The sequence below is a fragment of the Heptranchias perlo genome, chromosome 30 (genome assembly GCF_035084215.1).
Source record: "Heptranchias perlo isolate sHepPer1 chromosome 30, sHepPer1.hap1, whole genome shotgun sequence".
NCBI lineage: Eukaryota > Metazoa > Chordata > Chondrichthyes > Hexanchiformes > Hexanchidae > Heptranchias > Heptranchias perlo.
In genome coordinates, this window is record NC_090354.1 from 22,377,908 (window position 1) to 22,393,726 (window position 15,819).

The 15,819-nt window shown below is 42.2% G+C and overlaps 1 protein-coding gene across 1 annotated transcript in view; it reads left to right on the forward strand.

The window, feature by feature from the left end:
- sumo1 (small ubiquitin like modifier 1) overlaps window positions 1-7,482 on the forward strand; it is a 35,158-nt gene extending 27,676 nt beyond the window's left edge. The window contains exon 5 of the mRNA XM_067969044.1: window positions 5,665-7,482. Coding sequence (XP_067825145.1) covers window positions 5,665-5,733 — 69 coding nt within the window. The 3' untranslated portion in view covers window positions 5,734-7,482. The remainder of the gene's footprint in view (window positions 1-5,664) is intronic.
- The last annotated feature ends 8,337 nt before the right edge of the window (window positions 7,483-15,819 follow it).

A 15,819-nucleotide genomic window follows, 5' to 3' on the forward strand; every position in this document is an offset into this window, starting at 1 on the left:
ACCATTTTTAAACAATGGTACTACGTTTGCAGTCTTCCTGTCCTCTGGTACCTCCCCTGTATCTAGTGAGAATTGGAAAATGATCCTCCGAGCATCCGCTATTTCCTCCCTGGCTTCCTTCAATAGCCTAGGAAACAATCCATCCGGCCCTGGTGACTTACCAACTTTCAAGGATTTCAGTCCCTCTAGTACTTCCTCTCTTGTTATGTTTACCTTATCCAATATTTCACACCTTTCCTCTTTAATTACTACGTCCAGATCATCCCTTCCCTATGGAGACAGAATATTCATTTAAAACCCTACCCACATCCTCTGCTTCTACACACAAGTTACCCTTATCATCCCTGATAGGTCCCACCTTTTCCTTAGCTATCCTCTTGTTCTTAATGTACTGATAAAACATCTTTGGGTTTTCTTTACTCTTACTAGATAATACTTCTTCATGCCCTCTTTTTGCCTCCCTTGTTTCCTTTTTTACGTCATCCCTGTACTTTCTATACTCCTGTAGGCTTTCTGCAGTATTTAGTTTTCTGTGACAGTCATAAGCATTCTTTTTCTGCTTTATCTTGCCCCGTATGCTTCGAGACAACCAGGGGGCTCTAAATTTGGCAGTGCCACCCTTTTTCTTTGAGGGGACATATCTGCATTGAACTTTTTAGGCCTCCCACTGGCTTGCCACTGATTTCTCCTCCAGCAGTTGTCCGGTCCACTTCTGCCAAATCACCCCTTAGTTCTGTAAAATTTGCCTTCCCCCAATTTAAAACGTTTACTCCTGATTTAACTCTGCCCTTTTCCATAATAATGCTAAAACTAAATGAATTGTGGTCACTATCCCCAATATGGTCACCCACTGTCACTTCACCCACTTGCCCATCTTAATTTCCCAGGACTAAATCTAGAATTGCATTCCCTCTTGTTGGGCTTGTCACGTACTGGCTAAAAAAGTTCTCCTGGACACCAATCAAGAATTTTGCACCCTCTGTGCCCCTCACACAGTTTGAATCCCAGTTGATGTTAGGGTAGTTGAAGTCCCCTACTATTATTGCCTTCTTATTTTTGCACTCAGAAATTTGCCTACATATTTGTTCTTCTATCTCCCTTTTGCTATTCGGGGGTCTATAGTACATTCCTAGTAGTGTGACTGCCCCTTTTTTATTTCTTAGCTCAACCCATATGGCCTCAATTGATGATCCATTTAGCATATCTTCCCTTCCCACAACTGTAATTGATCTTTAACCAATAATGATACCCCCCTTCCTTTTTTATCACCCACTCTATCCTGTCTGAAAATTCTATATCCAGGGAAATTGAGCTGCCAATTATCCCCCTCTTTAAGCCAGGTTTCCGTTATAACAATGATATCATGCTGCCATGTGTCTATCTGTGCCCTTAGCTCATCCGCTTTGTTTGTAATACTCCTTGCATTGAAGTATACCCTTTAACCCCATCAAATTCCTGTGCTGAACACTATTTAACCTTTGCTTCTTTTGCCTTTCTGAGTCGCTAACTATGTCACTAGCTGCTTTTCTACTTCCCATTTCCTGGTCTGAATTTGTCCTATCTGTACCTGCCCTTTGGTTCCCATCCCCCTGCCATACTAGTTTAAACACTTCCCAACAGAACTAGCAAATGCCCCCGCGAGGATATTGGTCTCGGTTCTGCTTGGGTGCAACCCGTCCAGCTTGTTCAGGTCCCGCCTTTCCCAGAATTGGTCCCAATGCCTCAGGAATTCAAACCCCTCCCTCCTACACCATCTCTCAAGCCACGCATTCATCTGGTCTATTCTCCTATTTCTGCTCTCGCTAGCACGTGGCACTGGGAGTAATCCTGAGATTACTACCTTAGAGATCCTGCTTTTTAGTTTATTTCCTAACTCCCTATATTCTGCTTGCAGGACCTCATCCCTTTTTTTACCGATGTCGTTGCTACCGATATGGACCACGACCTCTGGCTATTCACCCTCCCCCTTCGGAATGTCCTGCAGCCTTTGGTGGTAGACAGCTACTCTTAATGCCTTCGTTGCCATTGTTTGAAGCATAACCAATTCGTATGAAGTGTGTTTGTTCTTTATCCACGAGGCCAATTGAAGAGAAAGGCACTTGTTCGAGATTGGAGTGTTTGCACCAACCAACCATAGCAAATCAATGTTCCACAACCACATCACCATCCCAGCTTGTTAATCATTCTCTTCTTCTGCTTCCTTGGTGCCAGTAGGTATGGGGAGTGACTAAATGTGACATGGGAGGTTTTTTTTATTCGCTCATGGGATGTGGGCCTCGCTGGCGAGGCCGGCATTTATTGCCCATCCCTAATTGCCCTTGAGAGGGTGGTGGTGAGCCGTCTTCTTGAACCGCTGCAGTCCGTGTGGTGAAGGTTCTCCCACAGTGCTGTTAAGAAGGGAGTTCCAGGATTTTGACTCCGCGACGATGAAGGAACGGCAATATATTTCCAAGTCGGGATGGTGTGTGACTTGGAGGGGAATGTGCAGGTGGTGTTGTTCCCATGTGCCTGCTGCCCTTGTCCTTCTAGGTGGAAGAGGTCACGGGTTTGGGAGGTGCTGTCGAAGAAGCCTTGGCGAGTTGCTGCAGTGCATCCTGCGGAGAGTACACATTGCAGCCACAGTACGCCGGTGGTGAAGGGAGTGAATGTTTAGGGTGGTGGATGGGGTGCCATTCAAGCGGGCAGCTTTGTCCTGGATGGTGTTGTTGGAGCTGCAATCATCCAGGCAAGTGGAAAGTATTCCATCACACTCCTGACTTGTGCCTTGTAGATGGTGGAAAGGCTTTGGGGAGTCAGGAGGTGAATTACTCGCCGCAGAATACCCAGCCTCTGTCCTGTTATTGTAGCCACAGTATTTATATGGCTGGTCCAGTTAAGTTTCTGGTCAATGGTGACCCCCAGGATGTTGATGGTGGGAGATTCGGCGATGGTAATGCTGTTGAATGTCAAGGGGAGGTGGTTAGACTCTCCCTTGTTGGAGATGGTCATTGCCTGGCACTTGTCTGGTGCAAATGTTACTTGCCACTTATCAGCCCAAGCCTGGATGTTGTCCAGGTCTTGCTGCATGCGGGCACGGACTGCTTCATTATTTGAGGGGTTGCGAATGGAACTGAATACTGTGCAATCATCAGCGAACATCCCCATTTCTGACCTTATGATGAAGGGAAGGTCATTGATGAAACAGCTGAAGATGGTTGGGCCTGGGACACTGCCCTGAGGAACTCCTGCAGCACTGCCCTGGGGCTGAGATGATTGGCCTCCAACAACCACTACCATCTTCCTTTGTGCTAGGTATGACTCCAGCCACTGGAGAGTTTTCCCCCTGATTTCCGTTGACTTAAATTTTAATAGGGCTCCTTGGTACCACACTCGGTCAAATGCTGCCTTGATGTTAAGGGCAGTCACTCTCACCTCACCTCTGGAATTCAACTCTTTTGTCCATGTTTGCACCGAGCCTGTAATGAGGTCTGGAGCCGAGTGGTCCTGGCGGAACCCAAACTGAGCATCGGTGAGCAGGTTATTGGTGAGTAAGTGCCGCTTGATAGCACTGTTGACGACACCTTCCTTCACTTTGCTGATGATTGAGAGTAGACAGATGGGGCGATAATTGGCCAGATTGGATTTGTCCTGCTTTTTATGGACAGGACATACCTGGGCAATTTTCCACATTGTCGGGTAGATGCCAGTGCTATAGCTGTACTGGAACAGTTTGGCTAGAGGCGCGGCTAGTTCTGGAGCAGAAGTCTTCAGCACTACAGCCGGGATGTTGTCGGGGCCCATAGCCTTTGCTGTATCCGGTGCACTCAGCCATTTATTGATATCACGTGGAGTGGATCAAATTGGCTGAAGACAGGCTTCTGTGATGGTGGGGATATCGGGAGGAGGCCGAGATGGATCATCCACTCGGCACTTCTGGCTGAAGATGGTTGCAAACGCTGGACTCCGCCATCGTTGAGGATGGAGATGTTTACAGAGCCTCCTTCTCCTAGTAGTTGTTTAATTGTCCACCACCATTCAGACTGGATGTGGCAGGATTGCAGAGCCTTGATCTGATCCGTTGGTTGTGGAATCGCTTAGTTCTGTCTATAGCATGTTGCCTCCGCTGTTTAGCATACATGTAGTCCTATGTGGTAGCTTCACCAGGCTGGTACCTCATTTTGAGGTACGCCTGGTGCTGCTCCTGGCATACTCTTCTACACTCCTCATTGAACCAGGGTTGATCCCCTGGCTTGTTGGTAATGGTAGAGTGAGGAATATGCCGGGCCATGAGGTGACAGATTGAGCTGGAATACAATTCTGCTGCTGATGATGGCCCTCATGGATGCCCAGTTTTGAGCTGCTAGATCTGTTCTGAATTGGGAGTACAAATAGACACCTTCATGTACCACTTTCAGGCACTTTTCTTCTTGCAGCTTTTAAGTACATAAATATACTGATTTTTATTTAATATCAACACGGTGCTTGGTATCTACTAAACATTCTGCATCAAGTAAACCTTCAGCACTGCCATCATTGAGATACACAGCACCAGATGTCACCAAGCTTTCTGATGCAGGATCTGGAGATTTCTAGCCCCCAACTTCAAACTGGTGTTTGGGTGCACTCCCCAGCATCTTATAAATCATGGCTGGCCTTTATAGCAAGAGAGTGAAAGTCTTGGTTCAGGAGCTGGCAGCATATACTACTCTTTCTCCCTACTATTCTTGGGGCTTCAGACTTCTCCATGAATCATAGTATCCGACAGCCTTTCCTGTGGAGAATTATTTGTAAAATCCAGAGTCTGAGGATGCGAAGAACCACCCCCCCGCCCCGCCCCACCACACACACAATTCCTTTCAAAGCCTCTACTAGACTTGCAAGTCCAGCCCATTGATCTTTAATTCCAACGTGGACTGTAGCTTGATGGTCTTGGTTCTAAAGGCTTCTTCAAGCTTTCAGCTTTTGGGTATTTGTCTTGCAGTCCTCCAAGTGGATTGTCACAAAGAGAGGTACAGGGTAAATGCCTCTTGCAACAGCAAGTCACGGATTCCTCAGTCGTGTTTCAAGTGCAACAGCATCATAATAAATCATCTCTACAGAGCAAGATTTCTGGACCTCAGAAAAAGAATCCAAATGTCTGGATTTGTGGATGGGGCTTAAATTATAAGCTTTCAGTTAGCTTTGTAGATTTTAAAAGAACACAACTGGGAAAGATATGGTAAATGTCTAGACAACTTAGGGCTGTCAAATGATTAAAAAAAATTAATTGTGATTAATCTTCCGATTAAAATTTTTAATCTGTTAATCTTCGTTTTAATTGCATATTTTAATTGATACAATGACTGCTTCCATCTCATTCAAGTTTGTTTTATTACTGATATTATTACATGGGATTATACAGAAAAAATGTGGACAAAATATCAGCAGCTGTGAGTAAAGAGACACAAGAAATATCCAATATATTTTCAAGGATCCCAGAGAAATATCAGTTGTATTCAACCAAGGAGTCTTAGAACTCTGCAGTCATGAGCAGCAGAAAGTTTATCTACACCAATTTTCACATTCAGTTGGAACAGAAGAAAATGGAAATTGAGAAAGTAGGAATTTTAGTGCTGTGTCTTTTATGGAAAACTCTTTGTTTCTAAAAGGTACAAAAAGTAACTTTTTTGTTTTGTGCTTCCACAGCTTGGCATGGAGGACGAAGATGTGGTTGAAGTTTATCAGGAACAGACAGGAGGGTGGTTGAGAGCCTAACTGCTGGTCACCGTATCAGAATCCCGATCATCTGTATAATTTCTTTATTGTTTCTTGTTGGCTGTAATCACTGATTTTATATAAAAAAAGAAAAAAAATCAAACAACTTTCTTTCATATGGTTTGTATGACACGTTGATGCCCAGCTGGAAGTTCTTATTTTCAGTATATACTATTATACAACCAATTCCGTATATTTAGCATAAATGGCAACAAAATGTCAACTGAGATTTTTTTAAATAGAAGTTTGTGACTTGAGTACCTTGGCTTTATAAATTCATATTTTTCATTACATAAATAAAGACCATTTTGGAAATGCTTTTTTTTTCAAATTGTAGGGAAAAATGGATTTAAGAATGCTGTGTAAAGGTTTCTTGCATATAAAGATATGTTCTAAAACATACATTCCCATGTGTCATACTGAAATTGTAAGTTAAAAGCAGCAAATTATCTTGTCATACATCTGCTTTGTGCTCCTTTTATTATTTGGCCAGACAAAATTCTCTAGTTTCCTGTTCAGGAACTTTTAAGAAAAAAAGCACAAATACTGCACCATGTATAACGTGGTTATACACTCACTGGCTGTTTTAAAAATGTAGTACAACAGCAGTAACTATACCATAGTACTGCCTTTGCATTGCGTAAAAACGCCGTTGTGAAAAACAGTGTGACTGTACAAGGATCACTGTTCGTCATGCTGTTCCCTGTTGGTTTAACCCTTAACATTTAAACCTATTTGTGTATTGGAGCAAAATGCTCACAGGACATTGAAAACTTACAATTAACTTTGCACGGGTATCTTTTTCTCCTTTGTGAAATGAACATGGTTAGTTTGTAATAGACACACAAAAGCTGTGCTGTTCAACAAATACTTCAAGACAAACCGTAGGGCAGGCAGGCTGTACTGCCACGCTAAGCTTTTCAGTGAAGTCAGTCAGTGAAGGGGTTACGTAGAGATTACTTGTAGAAGACAGTGGCAGGAAACAATTCAGATTTGTTTGGTCTTGTTCATTGTAGATATCAATCGATCTAGTTTAATTTCAGGAGAGGGTTTCTTTTAAGTGAATACCTCACAATTTAATTGCAATCATTCACTGCCTTTTCATTTGCTGTAGTATAATTGTCATAGTAGTTGCAACTTAAAAATAAAACAAAAATCTAATTATTTGTATGTACTTCATATGCATTAGGAGTTTAAGGCCACAAATTCCACACTGTGTTTATCTGTTGGAAAGAAACAGTGTTGCGAATTTTTGAGAGAACGGATATCGATAGCTGTAAATGGATTTTAGAACGCTGTGCTTGATAAAATATGGGGAACGTTTTTTGACTCCTACACGGGTGAATTCAATCAGGCTGGATTTGATAGATGTGGTACAGAAATGGGGAAGAAGCCGCCTTCTCATTAGCAGTGTGCAGACTATATCAATGCAGTTCTTTGCCATTAAGACCGTGCTATTACAAGAATTGTAATCATTTGCATAAACAAGCTGAAGAGTCTAGTTTACCCCAAGTACCAAAGGATACAAAGTTGTAAAAGCAGTTTTTTAATTTAAAATAATTGTTGAAAAATCCTTTTTAATCATTTGGCCTAAACAGTTAAGCCACCCAATTTTTATTTGTGTTTCCTTTTGCTCATAGAATCCCAAAAGTTTATTACACAGTTCTTAAGAAGATATGAATGAGGGTTGTTCAACTTTGTACATAATCTTATGTTAAGATGCTGAATAAAAACATGTTGAGAAAATAAGCGACCGGAACATTTATTGAGAAAATGGTAGTTTTGTTTGTGTTTAACAAAGCCCTCACAATGAAACTCGTAAGTTTTTCTTCAGTAATATAAGTAATAAAGGCTGTTCGGTGGTAACTAATAACAAGTAGTGGTTTAGAGCACTTTCCTTTCACGACTAGGGTTCAAATTCAGCCCAGACTGATAGACAAAGATTTTGACCCTATTAGCTGACAGGGTCCTGAATGAAATGAATTTAGAACAGTCTCACCCTAATTTGCTAATGAGTATTAAGTCCACAGCACAATACTTTACGTAATATGGAAATTTATTGACCAAGATCATACAAATGGCTGGCGTGGGAAATGGAATTCTGTACGAGTCAGTCTTCTGAATTAGCAGAATAAAGCACAATACTGGTCAGAGTACAGGAAGGCCGATCCTGAGATGATGTATCTTCTGCAGGAATACTCAATACTAAGACTTGGTGCTAAAAATGGAAAAGCACTCTATTCTTTGGCAAACTTGCCCACTCTCCAAAAAGTTAACATGCAGGTACAGCAAGCAATTAGGAAGGCAGATGGTATGTTGGCCTTTATTGCGAAAGGGTTGGAGTAGGTTGGGTCTTGCTGCAATTATATAGGGCTCTGGTGAGACCACACCTGGAGTACTGTGTACAGTTTTGGTCTCCTTACCTAAGGAAGAATATACTTGCCTTAGAGGGGGTGCAACGAAGGTTCACTAGATTGATTCCTGGGATGAGAGGTTGTCCTGTGCAGAGATATTGAGTATAATGGGCCTACGTTCTCTGGAGTTTAGAAGAATGAGAGGTGATCTCATTGAAATGTATAAAGTTCTTGGAGGGCTTGACGGTAGATGCTGAAAGGCTGTTTCCCCTGGCTGGAGAGTGTAGAACTGGGGTTAAAGTCTCAAGATAAAGGGTCGACCATTTAGGACCGAGATGAGGAAAAATTTCTTCACTCAGGGTTGTGAATCTTTGGAATTCTCTACCCCAGGGGGCTCTGGATGCTCAGTCGTAGAGTATATTCAAGACTGAGATTGCTAGATTTTTGGACACTAAGGGAATCAAGGGATAGGGCGGGAAAATGGAGTTGAGTTAGAAGATCTTATTGAGTGGCGGAGCAGGCTCGAGGGGTCGTATGGCCTACTCCTGCTGCTATTTCTTATGTTCTTATTACCTTAGGCTGCTTTAAAAGGTCACTTGTGTGGATCAAAGTAAATTGCAGTATATATTTATAATAAAATATTGTCCTGAATTTTGAAACCCAAAAGGTAATGTCTAAACTCTCTTCTAAAACACAGTTAACTAAAATGGTCCTGGATTATTTCTTTATTACCAAAGTAATTTTCTATCAAATTATATTTCAGATCTTAAGAAAATGAGTGAAATAAACTTTAATGTAGCGTCACCAATGCTGATGATATGCTGCACAATGGGAGAAATGGAAAAGAAATCCAATCAAATGTTTCTTTTTACTTTAAGTATACTATGAACTTATACATGTATATCAGTAACAATTTCTGTATAGCATTTAATCTATTTTGGAGGTGGAAGTAGGATGCAAGCTCACCCAATGGCTGTGCGTTTATCCAGTGAGTAATTGAGCTATACAGACCAAGAAGGTTTGAGGTTCAATTTCTACCTCTGCTGACCTGATATCAGCCAATGCAAAGGCACAATTAACTTGAGTGCCCCTTTATTAGGTAGGAGAAAACCAGCCAGCGGGCATGGATAAAGTTGATCCACTGACTTCTGTTGGAAGTATGTTTGTGTGGACATCAGGTGATGCTTCACCCAGTCCAGTCGCATGTTGAAAGTGACTGTCAAATCTGTAGGACTGCACCTCTATGTAGAGAGTCTTGGAACTGATGCTGAGGGAGGTGCAGCAAAGGACAGTTGCCATTTTTGGGTTCAAGGGGTACTTTTTAGAAGTCTCCTGTTCTGGCTGCCGGATGGGAGGTGACCGAGCGAGTGAATGCCATTTCACGTGATGAGAATTTTTTTTAACCCAGGATGAAGTTCGTCAAGGTAAGTGTAATGTTATGATGTGGCTGCAACAGACACTGTCACTGTAACTAAATGTACCTTGCCTTTGGACACATGATAACTTGGGAACCATTTGGCCCTTCACAGAATTATAAGGCTGCCCATATTCATGGATGGCACATATTCCAACTTTCAAGGAAACCTTCCAATTATCAGAAAACGTAATGTTTTCACCAAGAGCCATCTGCATGCTCTATATTCAGTGTCACACTGGGAGGCACGGTGACAATTTGCATGGTACTGTCATACGAACAAATGGATTAAGAGCAGGAGTCAGCCATTCGGCTCCTCGAGCCTGCTCTGCCATTTGATAAGATCATGGCTGATCTGATTGTGACCTCAACCCTACTTTCCCATCTACCTACCTTTAACTTCCTTGTTAATCAGGAATCTATCTAACTCAGCCTTAAAAATATTCAATGACCCTTCCTCCACCGCTCTCTGGGGAAGGGAGTTCCACAGACTCACGACCCTCTGAGAGAAAAAATTTCTCCTAATTTCCGTCTTAAATGGGAGACTCCTTATTTTTAAACTGTGGTCCCTAGTTCTAGTCTCTCCCACAAGGGGAAACATCCCCTCAGCATCTACCCCTTCTAGTCCACTCAGGATCTTATATGTTTCAATACAATCACCTCTCATTCTTCTAAACTCCAATGTATACAGGCCCAACTTGTCCAACCTTTCCTCATAAGATAACCCCCTCATCCCAGGAATCAGTCGAGTGAACCTTTTCTGAACCGCCTCCAAAGCAATTATGTCCTTTCTTAAATAAGGAGACCAAAACTGCACACAGTATTCTAGATGTGGTCTCACCAATGTCCTGTACAACTGTAGTAAAACATCTCTACTTTTATATTCCATTCCCCTTGCAATAAATGTCAACATTCCATTTGCCTTCCTAATCACTTGCTGTACCTGCATACTAACTTTTTGTGATTCATGTACTAGGACACCCAGATCCCTCTGTACCTCAGAGTTATGCAATCTCTCTGCATTTAAATAATATACTGCTTTTCTATTCCTCCTGCCAAAATGAACAAGTTCACACTTTCCCCTCATTATACTTCATCTGCCAAATTTTTGCCTACTCACTTTATCTATATCCCTTTGCAGACTCCTTATGTCCTCTTCATAATTTACTTTCCTACTTACCTTTGTGTCATCAGCAAATTTAGCAACCATACATTGGGTCCCTTCATCCAAGTCATTGATATAGATTGTAAATAGTTGAGGCCCAAGCACTGATCCCTGTGGCACTCCACTCGTTACATCTTGCCAACCTGAAAATGACCCATTTATGCCTACTCTCTGTTTCCTGTTAGCTAACAAATCCTTTATCCATGCTAATATGTTACCCCCTACACCATAAGCTGTTATTTTGTGTAGTAGCCTTTGATGTGGCACCTTGTCAAAAGCCTTCTGGAAATCCAAATACACCACATCCACAGGATCACCTTTATCCACGTTGCTTGTTACTTCCTCAAAGAACTCTAATAAATTAGTCAAACACGAATCCTCTTTCACAAAGCCGTGTTGACTCTGCCTGATTGCATTGAGATTTTCTAAGTTACCTGCTATAACCTCCTTAATAATAGATTCTAGCATTTTCCCTATGACAGATGTTAAGCTAACTCGTCTGTAGTTTCCTGCTTCCTGTCTCCCTCCTTTCTTGAATAGAGGAGTTACATTCACTATTTTCCAATCTGATGGGACCCTTCCAGAATCTAGGGAATTTTGGAAAATGAATACCAATGCAACTACTATCTCTGCAGCCACTTCCTTTAAGACCCTTGGATGAAGTTCGTCAGGACCTGGGGACTTGTCAGCTTTTAGTTCTAATAGTTTTTTCAGAACCCTTTCCCTGGTGATTGTAAATGTTTTAAGTTCCTCTGTCCCTTTCACCTCTTGATTCATAATTATTTCTGGCATGTTACTTGTATCCCCTACAGTGAAGACGGACACAAAATATCTGTTCAATTCATCCGCCATTTCCTTATTCTCCATTATTAATGCCCCAGACTCATTCTCTAGAGGACCAACGCTCACTTTACTTACTCTTTTCCTTTTTAAATACCTGTAGAAACTCTTACTATCTGTTTCTTATATTTCCAGCTAGCTTTCTCTCGTACTCTAATTTCTCCCTCCTTATTATTCTTTTAGTCATTTTTTGCTGTTTTTTATATTCTGTCCAATCTTCTTACCTGCCACTAATCTTTGCAGAATTGTATGCTTTTTCTTTCAATTTGATACTATCTTTAACTTCCTTAGTTAGCCACGGATGGTACGTCCTTCCCCTAGAGTCTTTCTTTCTCACTGGAATGTATTTTTGCTGAGTGTTGTGAAATATCTCATTAAATGTCTAGCCACTGCTCTTAATCCATTTGTTCGTATGACAGTACCATGCAAATTGTCACCGTGCCTCCCAGTGTGACACTGAATATAGAGCATGCAGATGGCTCTTGGTGAAAACATTACGTTTCAGTTCACTTTAGCCAGCTCTGTCTTCATGCCCTCATAATTGCCCTTATTTAAGTTTAAAACACTAGTCTTAGACTTACTCTTCTCTCCCTCAAACTGAATACGAAATTCAATCATATTGTGATCACCGCTACCTAGAGGCTCCTTTACGATGAGGTCACTAATTAATCCTGTCTCATTACACATTACCAGATCTAGAATAGCCTGCTCTCTGGTTGGCTCTGGAACGTGCTGCTCTAAAATACTGTCCCGAAAACACTCTATGAACTCACCTTCCAGGGTACCTTTGCCAATCAGATTCTTCCAATCTATGTGTAGATTAAAATCAACCATGATTATTGCTGTTCCTTTCTCACAAGCCTCCATTATTTCTTCCTGTATACCCTGTTCTACAGTGTGGTTACTGTTAGGGGGTCTATATACTACTCCCACAAGTGACTTCTTGCCTTTACTATTTCTTATCTCTACCCAAACTGATTCTACATCTTGGTCTTTAGAGCTAAGATCATTTCTTTCTATTATATTCATGTCATCCTTAATTAACAGAGCTACCCCTCCACCTTTTTCTAGCTTCCTGTCCTTTCGAAATGTCAAGTACCCTTGAATATTCAGGTTCCAGCCTTTGTCAGCTTGCAGCCATGTCTCTGTCATGGCTATCAGATTGTACATATTTATTTCTATTTGAGCTGTCAATTCATCCATTTTGTTACAAATGCTACGCGCATTCAGATACAAGGCCTTTAGTGCTGTCTTTTTACTATTTTTGCAACCTCTAGTTTTATCTGCTGGCGCACTTTTAAGTTTGCATGCTCTGTCCCTTCCTGCCACTCTCTGATTATCATTTCCCTTATTGCTACCTTGCTGTCTTGCCTTATCTTCTTACTTTAATTTATCATTTCTTCCCTTATTTGATCCCTCGCCCCCATTATTTAGTTTAAAGCCCTCTCTACCGCCTTAGTTATACGATTCGCCAGAACACTGGCCCCAGCATGGTTCAGATGAAGCCTGTCCCAACGGTACAGCTCCCACTTTCCCCAGTACTGGTGCCATGAATCGAAACCCATTTCTCCCACACCAATCTTTGAGCCACGAACTTAACTCTCTAATCTTATTTACCCAATGCCAATTTGCTCGTGGCTCAGGTAATAATCCAGAGACTATGCTGGATGCTGGTCATGGCTCTTCAAACTTGCAGCACTTCACCAATATATTTATGCTTGCAGGAAAAAGAAACCCATAACAGAAGGGAGAGGCAAGCGACCAGTGGGGATCCCCCAATCTGAAGTTCTTAGCCCACTTTGAGGAAAGGACACTGCAAATCCTTGGCCCAGAATCATTGGCGCCCATGGTTAGGGCACACTAGACGGCATTTTGCATCTCCAGGCTCACATCTATCATCATTACTTTTTTCACCCCCTAATCTTTCACACACTCAAAGCACTGCCAATCACACATAGTCAGCATGTATCACAACATCACAGGATAGTACATCTTGGCAAGTCACATATGCTACAAGAAGTATGTTGCTGATACAGTAAGTCTTATTCCTCTTGTGTTTCCTTAGGTGCTCCCAAGGAACTGGAAGCTGCAGGCCTAAAGTATGCTGAGCCTACAACCACACAGCAGCACTCACTCCACCTGGAGCATAGCACCAGCGCAGGAATATTCACTCCAGTGCATTCCGATCTAGACTTACAACAGGGAGCAGCAGATAAAATGTACAGCACACAAGTGAGGAAGAACAAGTGTAGGTGGTAGCAGAGGAGCTGGCCAGAGAGTCAGCTCAAGGCTATCTTTGGCTACAGAGTTCTCGGACTGAGTCATCCAGAGCCTGCATATATTAATTGAAATGGCTGTCTATTAAACATTTGTCTTCGTTGCTGCAGCTTTAGTTCAGCTGACAACTTTTCTACATTGGGCCCATTATTAGCATCCTCTTCAGGGCCTCCTCTTCCATTTGTTGCATGGGTGATTCCTCTTCTGAGAGCATAATTGTGCAGCAAACAGCACACCACTGTCACTTTGGAGACTTTTGTAGGGCTGTGTAATAGGATACTCCAGACCTGCCCAAGCTGTGGAATCTTTGCTTCAGCATGTCTGGTATGGCATAGCTCTCATTATACTTTCTTACAGCTGCAATTTATGCATTTCAGACTGAAATCATAAGCCGCAGTTGAAGAAGGTATCTCTGGTTCCTCAGAATCCATCCGTTCACTCTTGAAATTCCATTAAGTAAAGGTGGTGCTGTTGATTGCAATAGGATAAATGCATTGTTGAAGCTTCCAGAGAACCTGATATCTACCTGTATGATGTGGTGCTGATGGTCACATCATTTAATTGAATGGAATCTCTTCCTATCCATAAGTGTTAAGAGGAACCCATGTGGCCACATTGGTTCCATTAATCAGGTCTTGGACTCTTGAGAACACAACGACCTGGAAAAAGAGTAGAGCCCTCTCCAGCTGCTGGGTGCTTTTCTTCGGGAAAGTGATAAAAGTCACTAGCCCTAGCGAACGGGATATCAGTGACCTGATGCATGAAGACTGCTAATCTGATAAATGCCACCGGAGGCAGCTTGAAAGGAGCTAGCTGCATAGAAGTTCAAGGCAGTAGTGACTATCACCATCACAGGCCTAGTTGCCTCTGCCCTGGATTATGCTTCCAAGTTGGATTGCAGGAGAAAGCAAAGTTCCAAGACTGCCTCCCAGGTCAAGCATACGCGATGATGTGCAAGGGATTAAAGGAGTTCTTAGAGTTGCTGTTTATTTATTATGTTACCATTCTGAGGAGCTAGATGATAGTCCTGTAAATTTGACACATTTTATCACATAAGAACATAAGAAATAGGAGCAGGAGTAGACCATACGTTCCCTTGAGCCTGCTCCGCCATTCAATCAGATCATGGCTGATCTTCGACCTCAACTCCACTTTCCTGCCTGATCCCCATATCCCTTGATTCCCCTAGAGTCCAAAAATCTATCGATCTCAGCCTTGAATATATCCAATGACTCAGCATCTACAGCCCTCTGCAGTAGAGAATTCCAAAGATCCATAACCCTCTGTGTGAAGAAATTCCTCATCTCAGTCTTGAGTGGCCGACCTCTTATCCTGCGACTATGCTCCCTAGTTCTAGACTCTCTAGCCAGGGGAAACAATCTCTCAGCATCTACCCTGTCAAGCCCCCTCATAATCTTATATGTTTCAATGAGATCACCTCTCATTCTTCTAAACTCCAGAGAGTATAGGCCCATTCTACTCAACTTGTCTTCATAGGACAACCCAGAATGAATCCAGTGAACCTTCGCTACACCGCCTCTAAGGCAACTATATCCTTCCTTAGATAAGGAGACCAAAACTGTACGCAGTACTCCAGGTGAGGTCTCACTAAAGCCCTGTACAACTGTAGTAAGACTTCCTTACTCTTGTACTCCAACCCCCTTGCAATAAAGGCCAACGTGCCATTTGCTTTCCTAATTGCCTGCTGTACCTGCATACTAACTTTCTGTGTTTCTTGTACGAGGACACCCAAGTCTCTCTGAATACCAACATTTAATAGTTTCTCACCATTTAAAAAATATTCTGTTTTTCTATTCTTCCTACCTAAGTTAACAACCTCACATTTTCCCACATTATTCTCCATCTACCACCTTCTTGCCCACTCACTTAATCTGTCTATACCCTTTGCAGACTCTTTGTGTCCCCCTCACAGGTTACTTTCCCACCTAGCTTTGTATCATCAGCAAGAATACATTACACTCAATCCCTTCATCTAAGTCATTAATATAGATTGTAAATAGCTGAGCCCCAAGCAC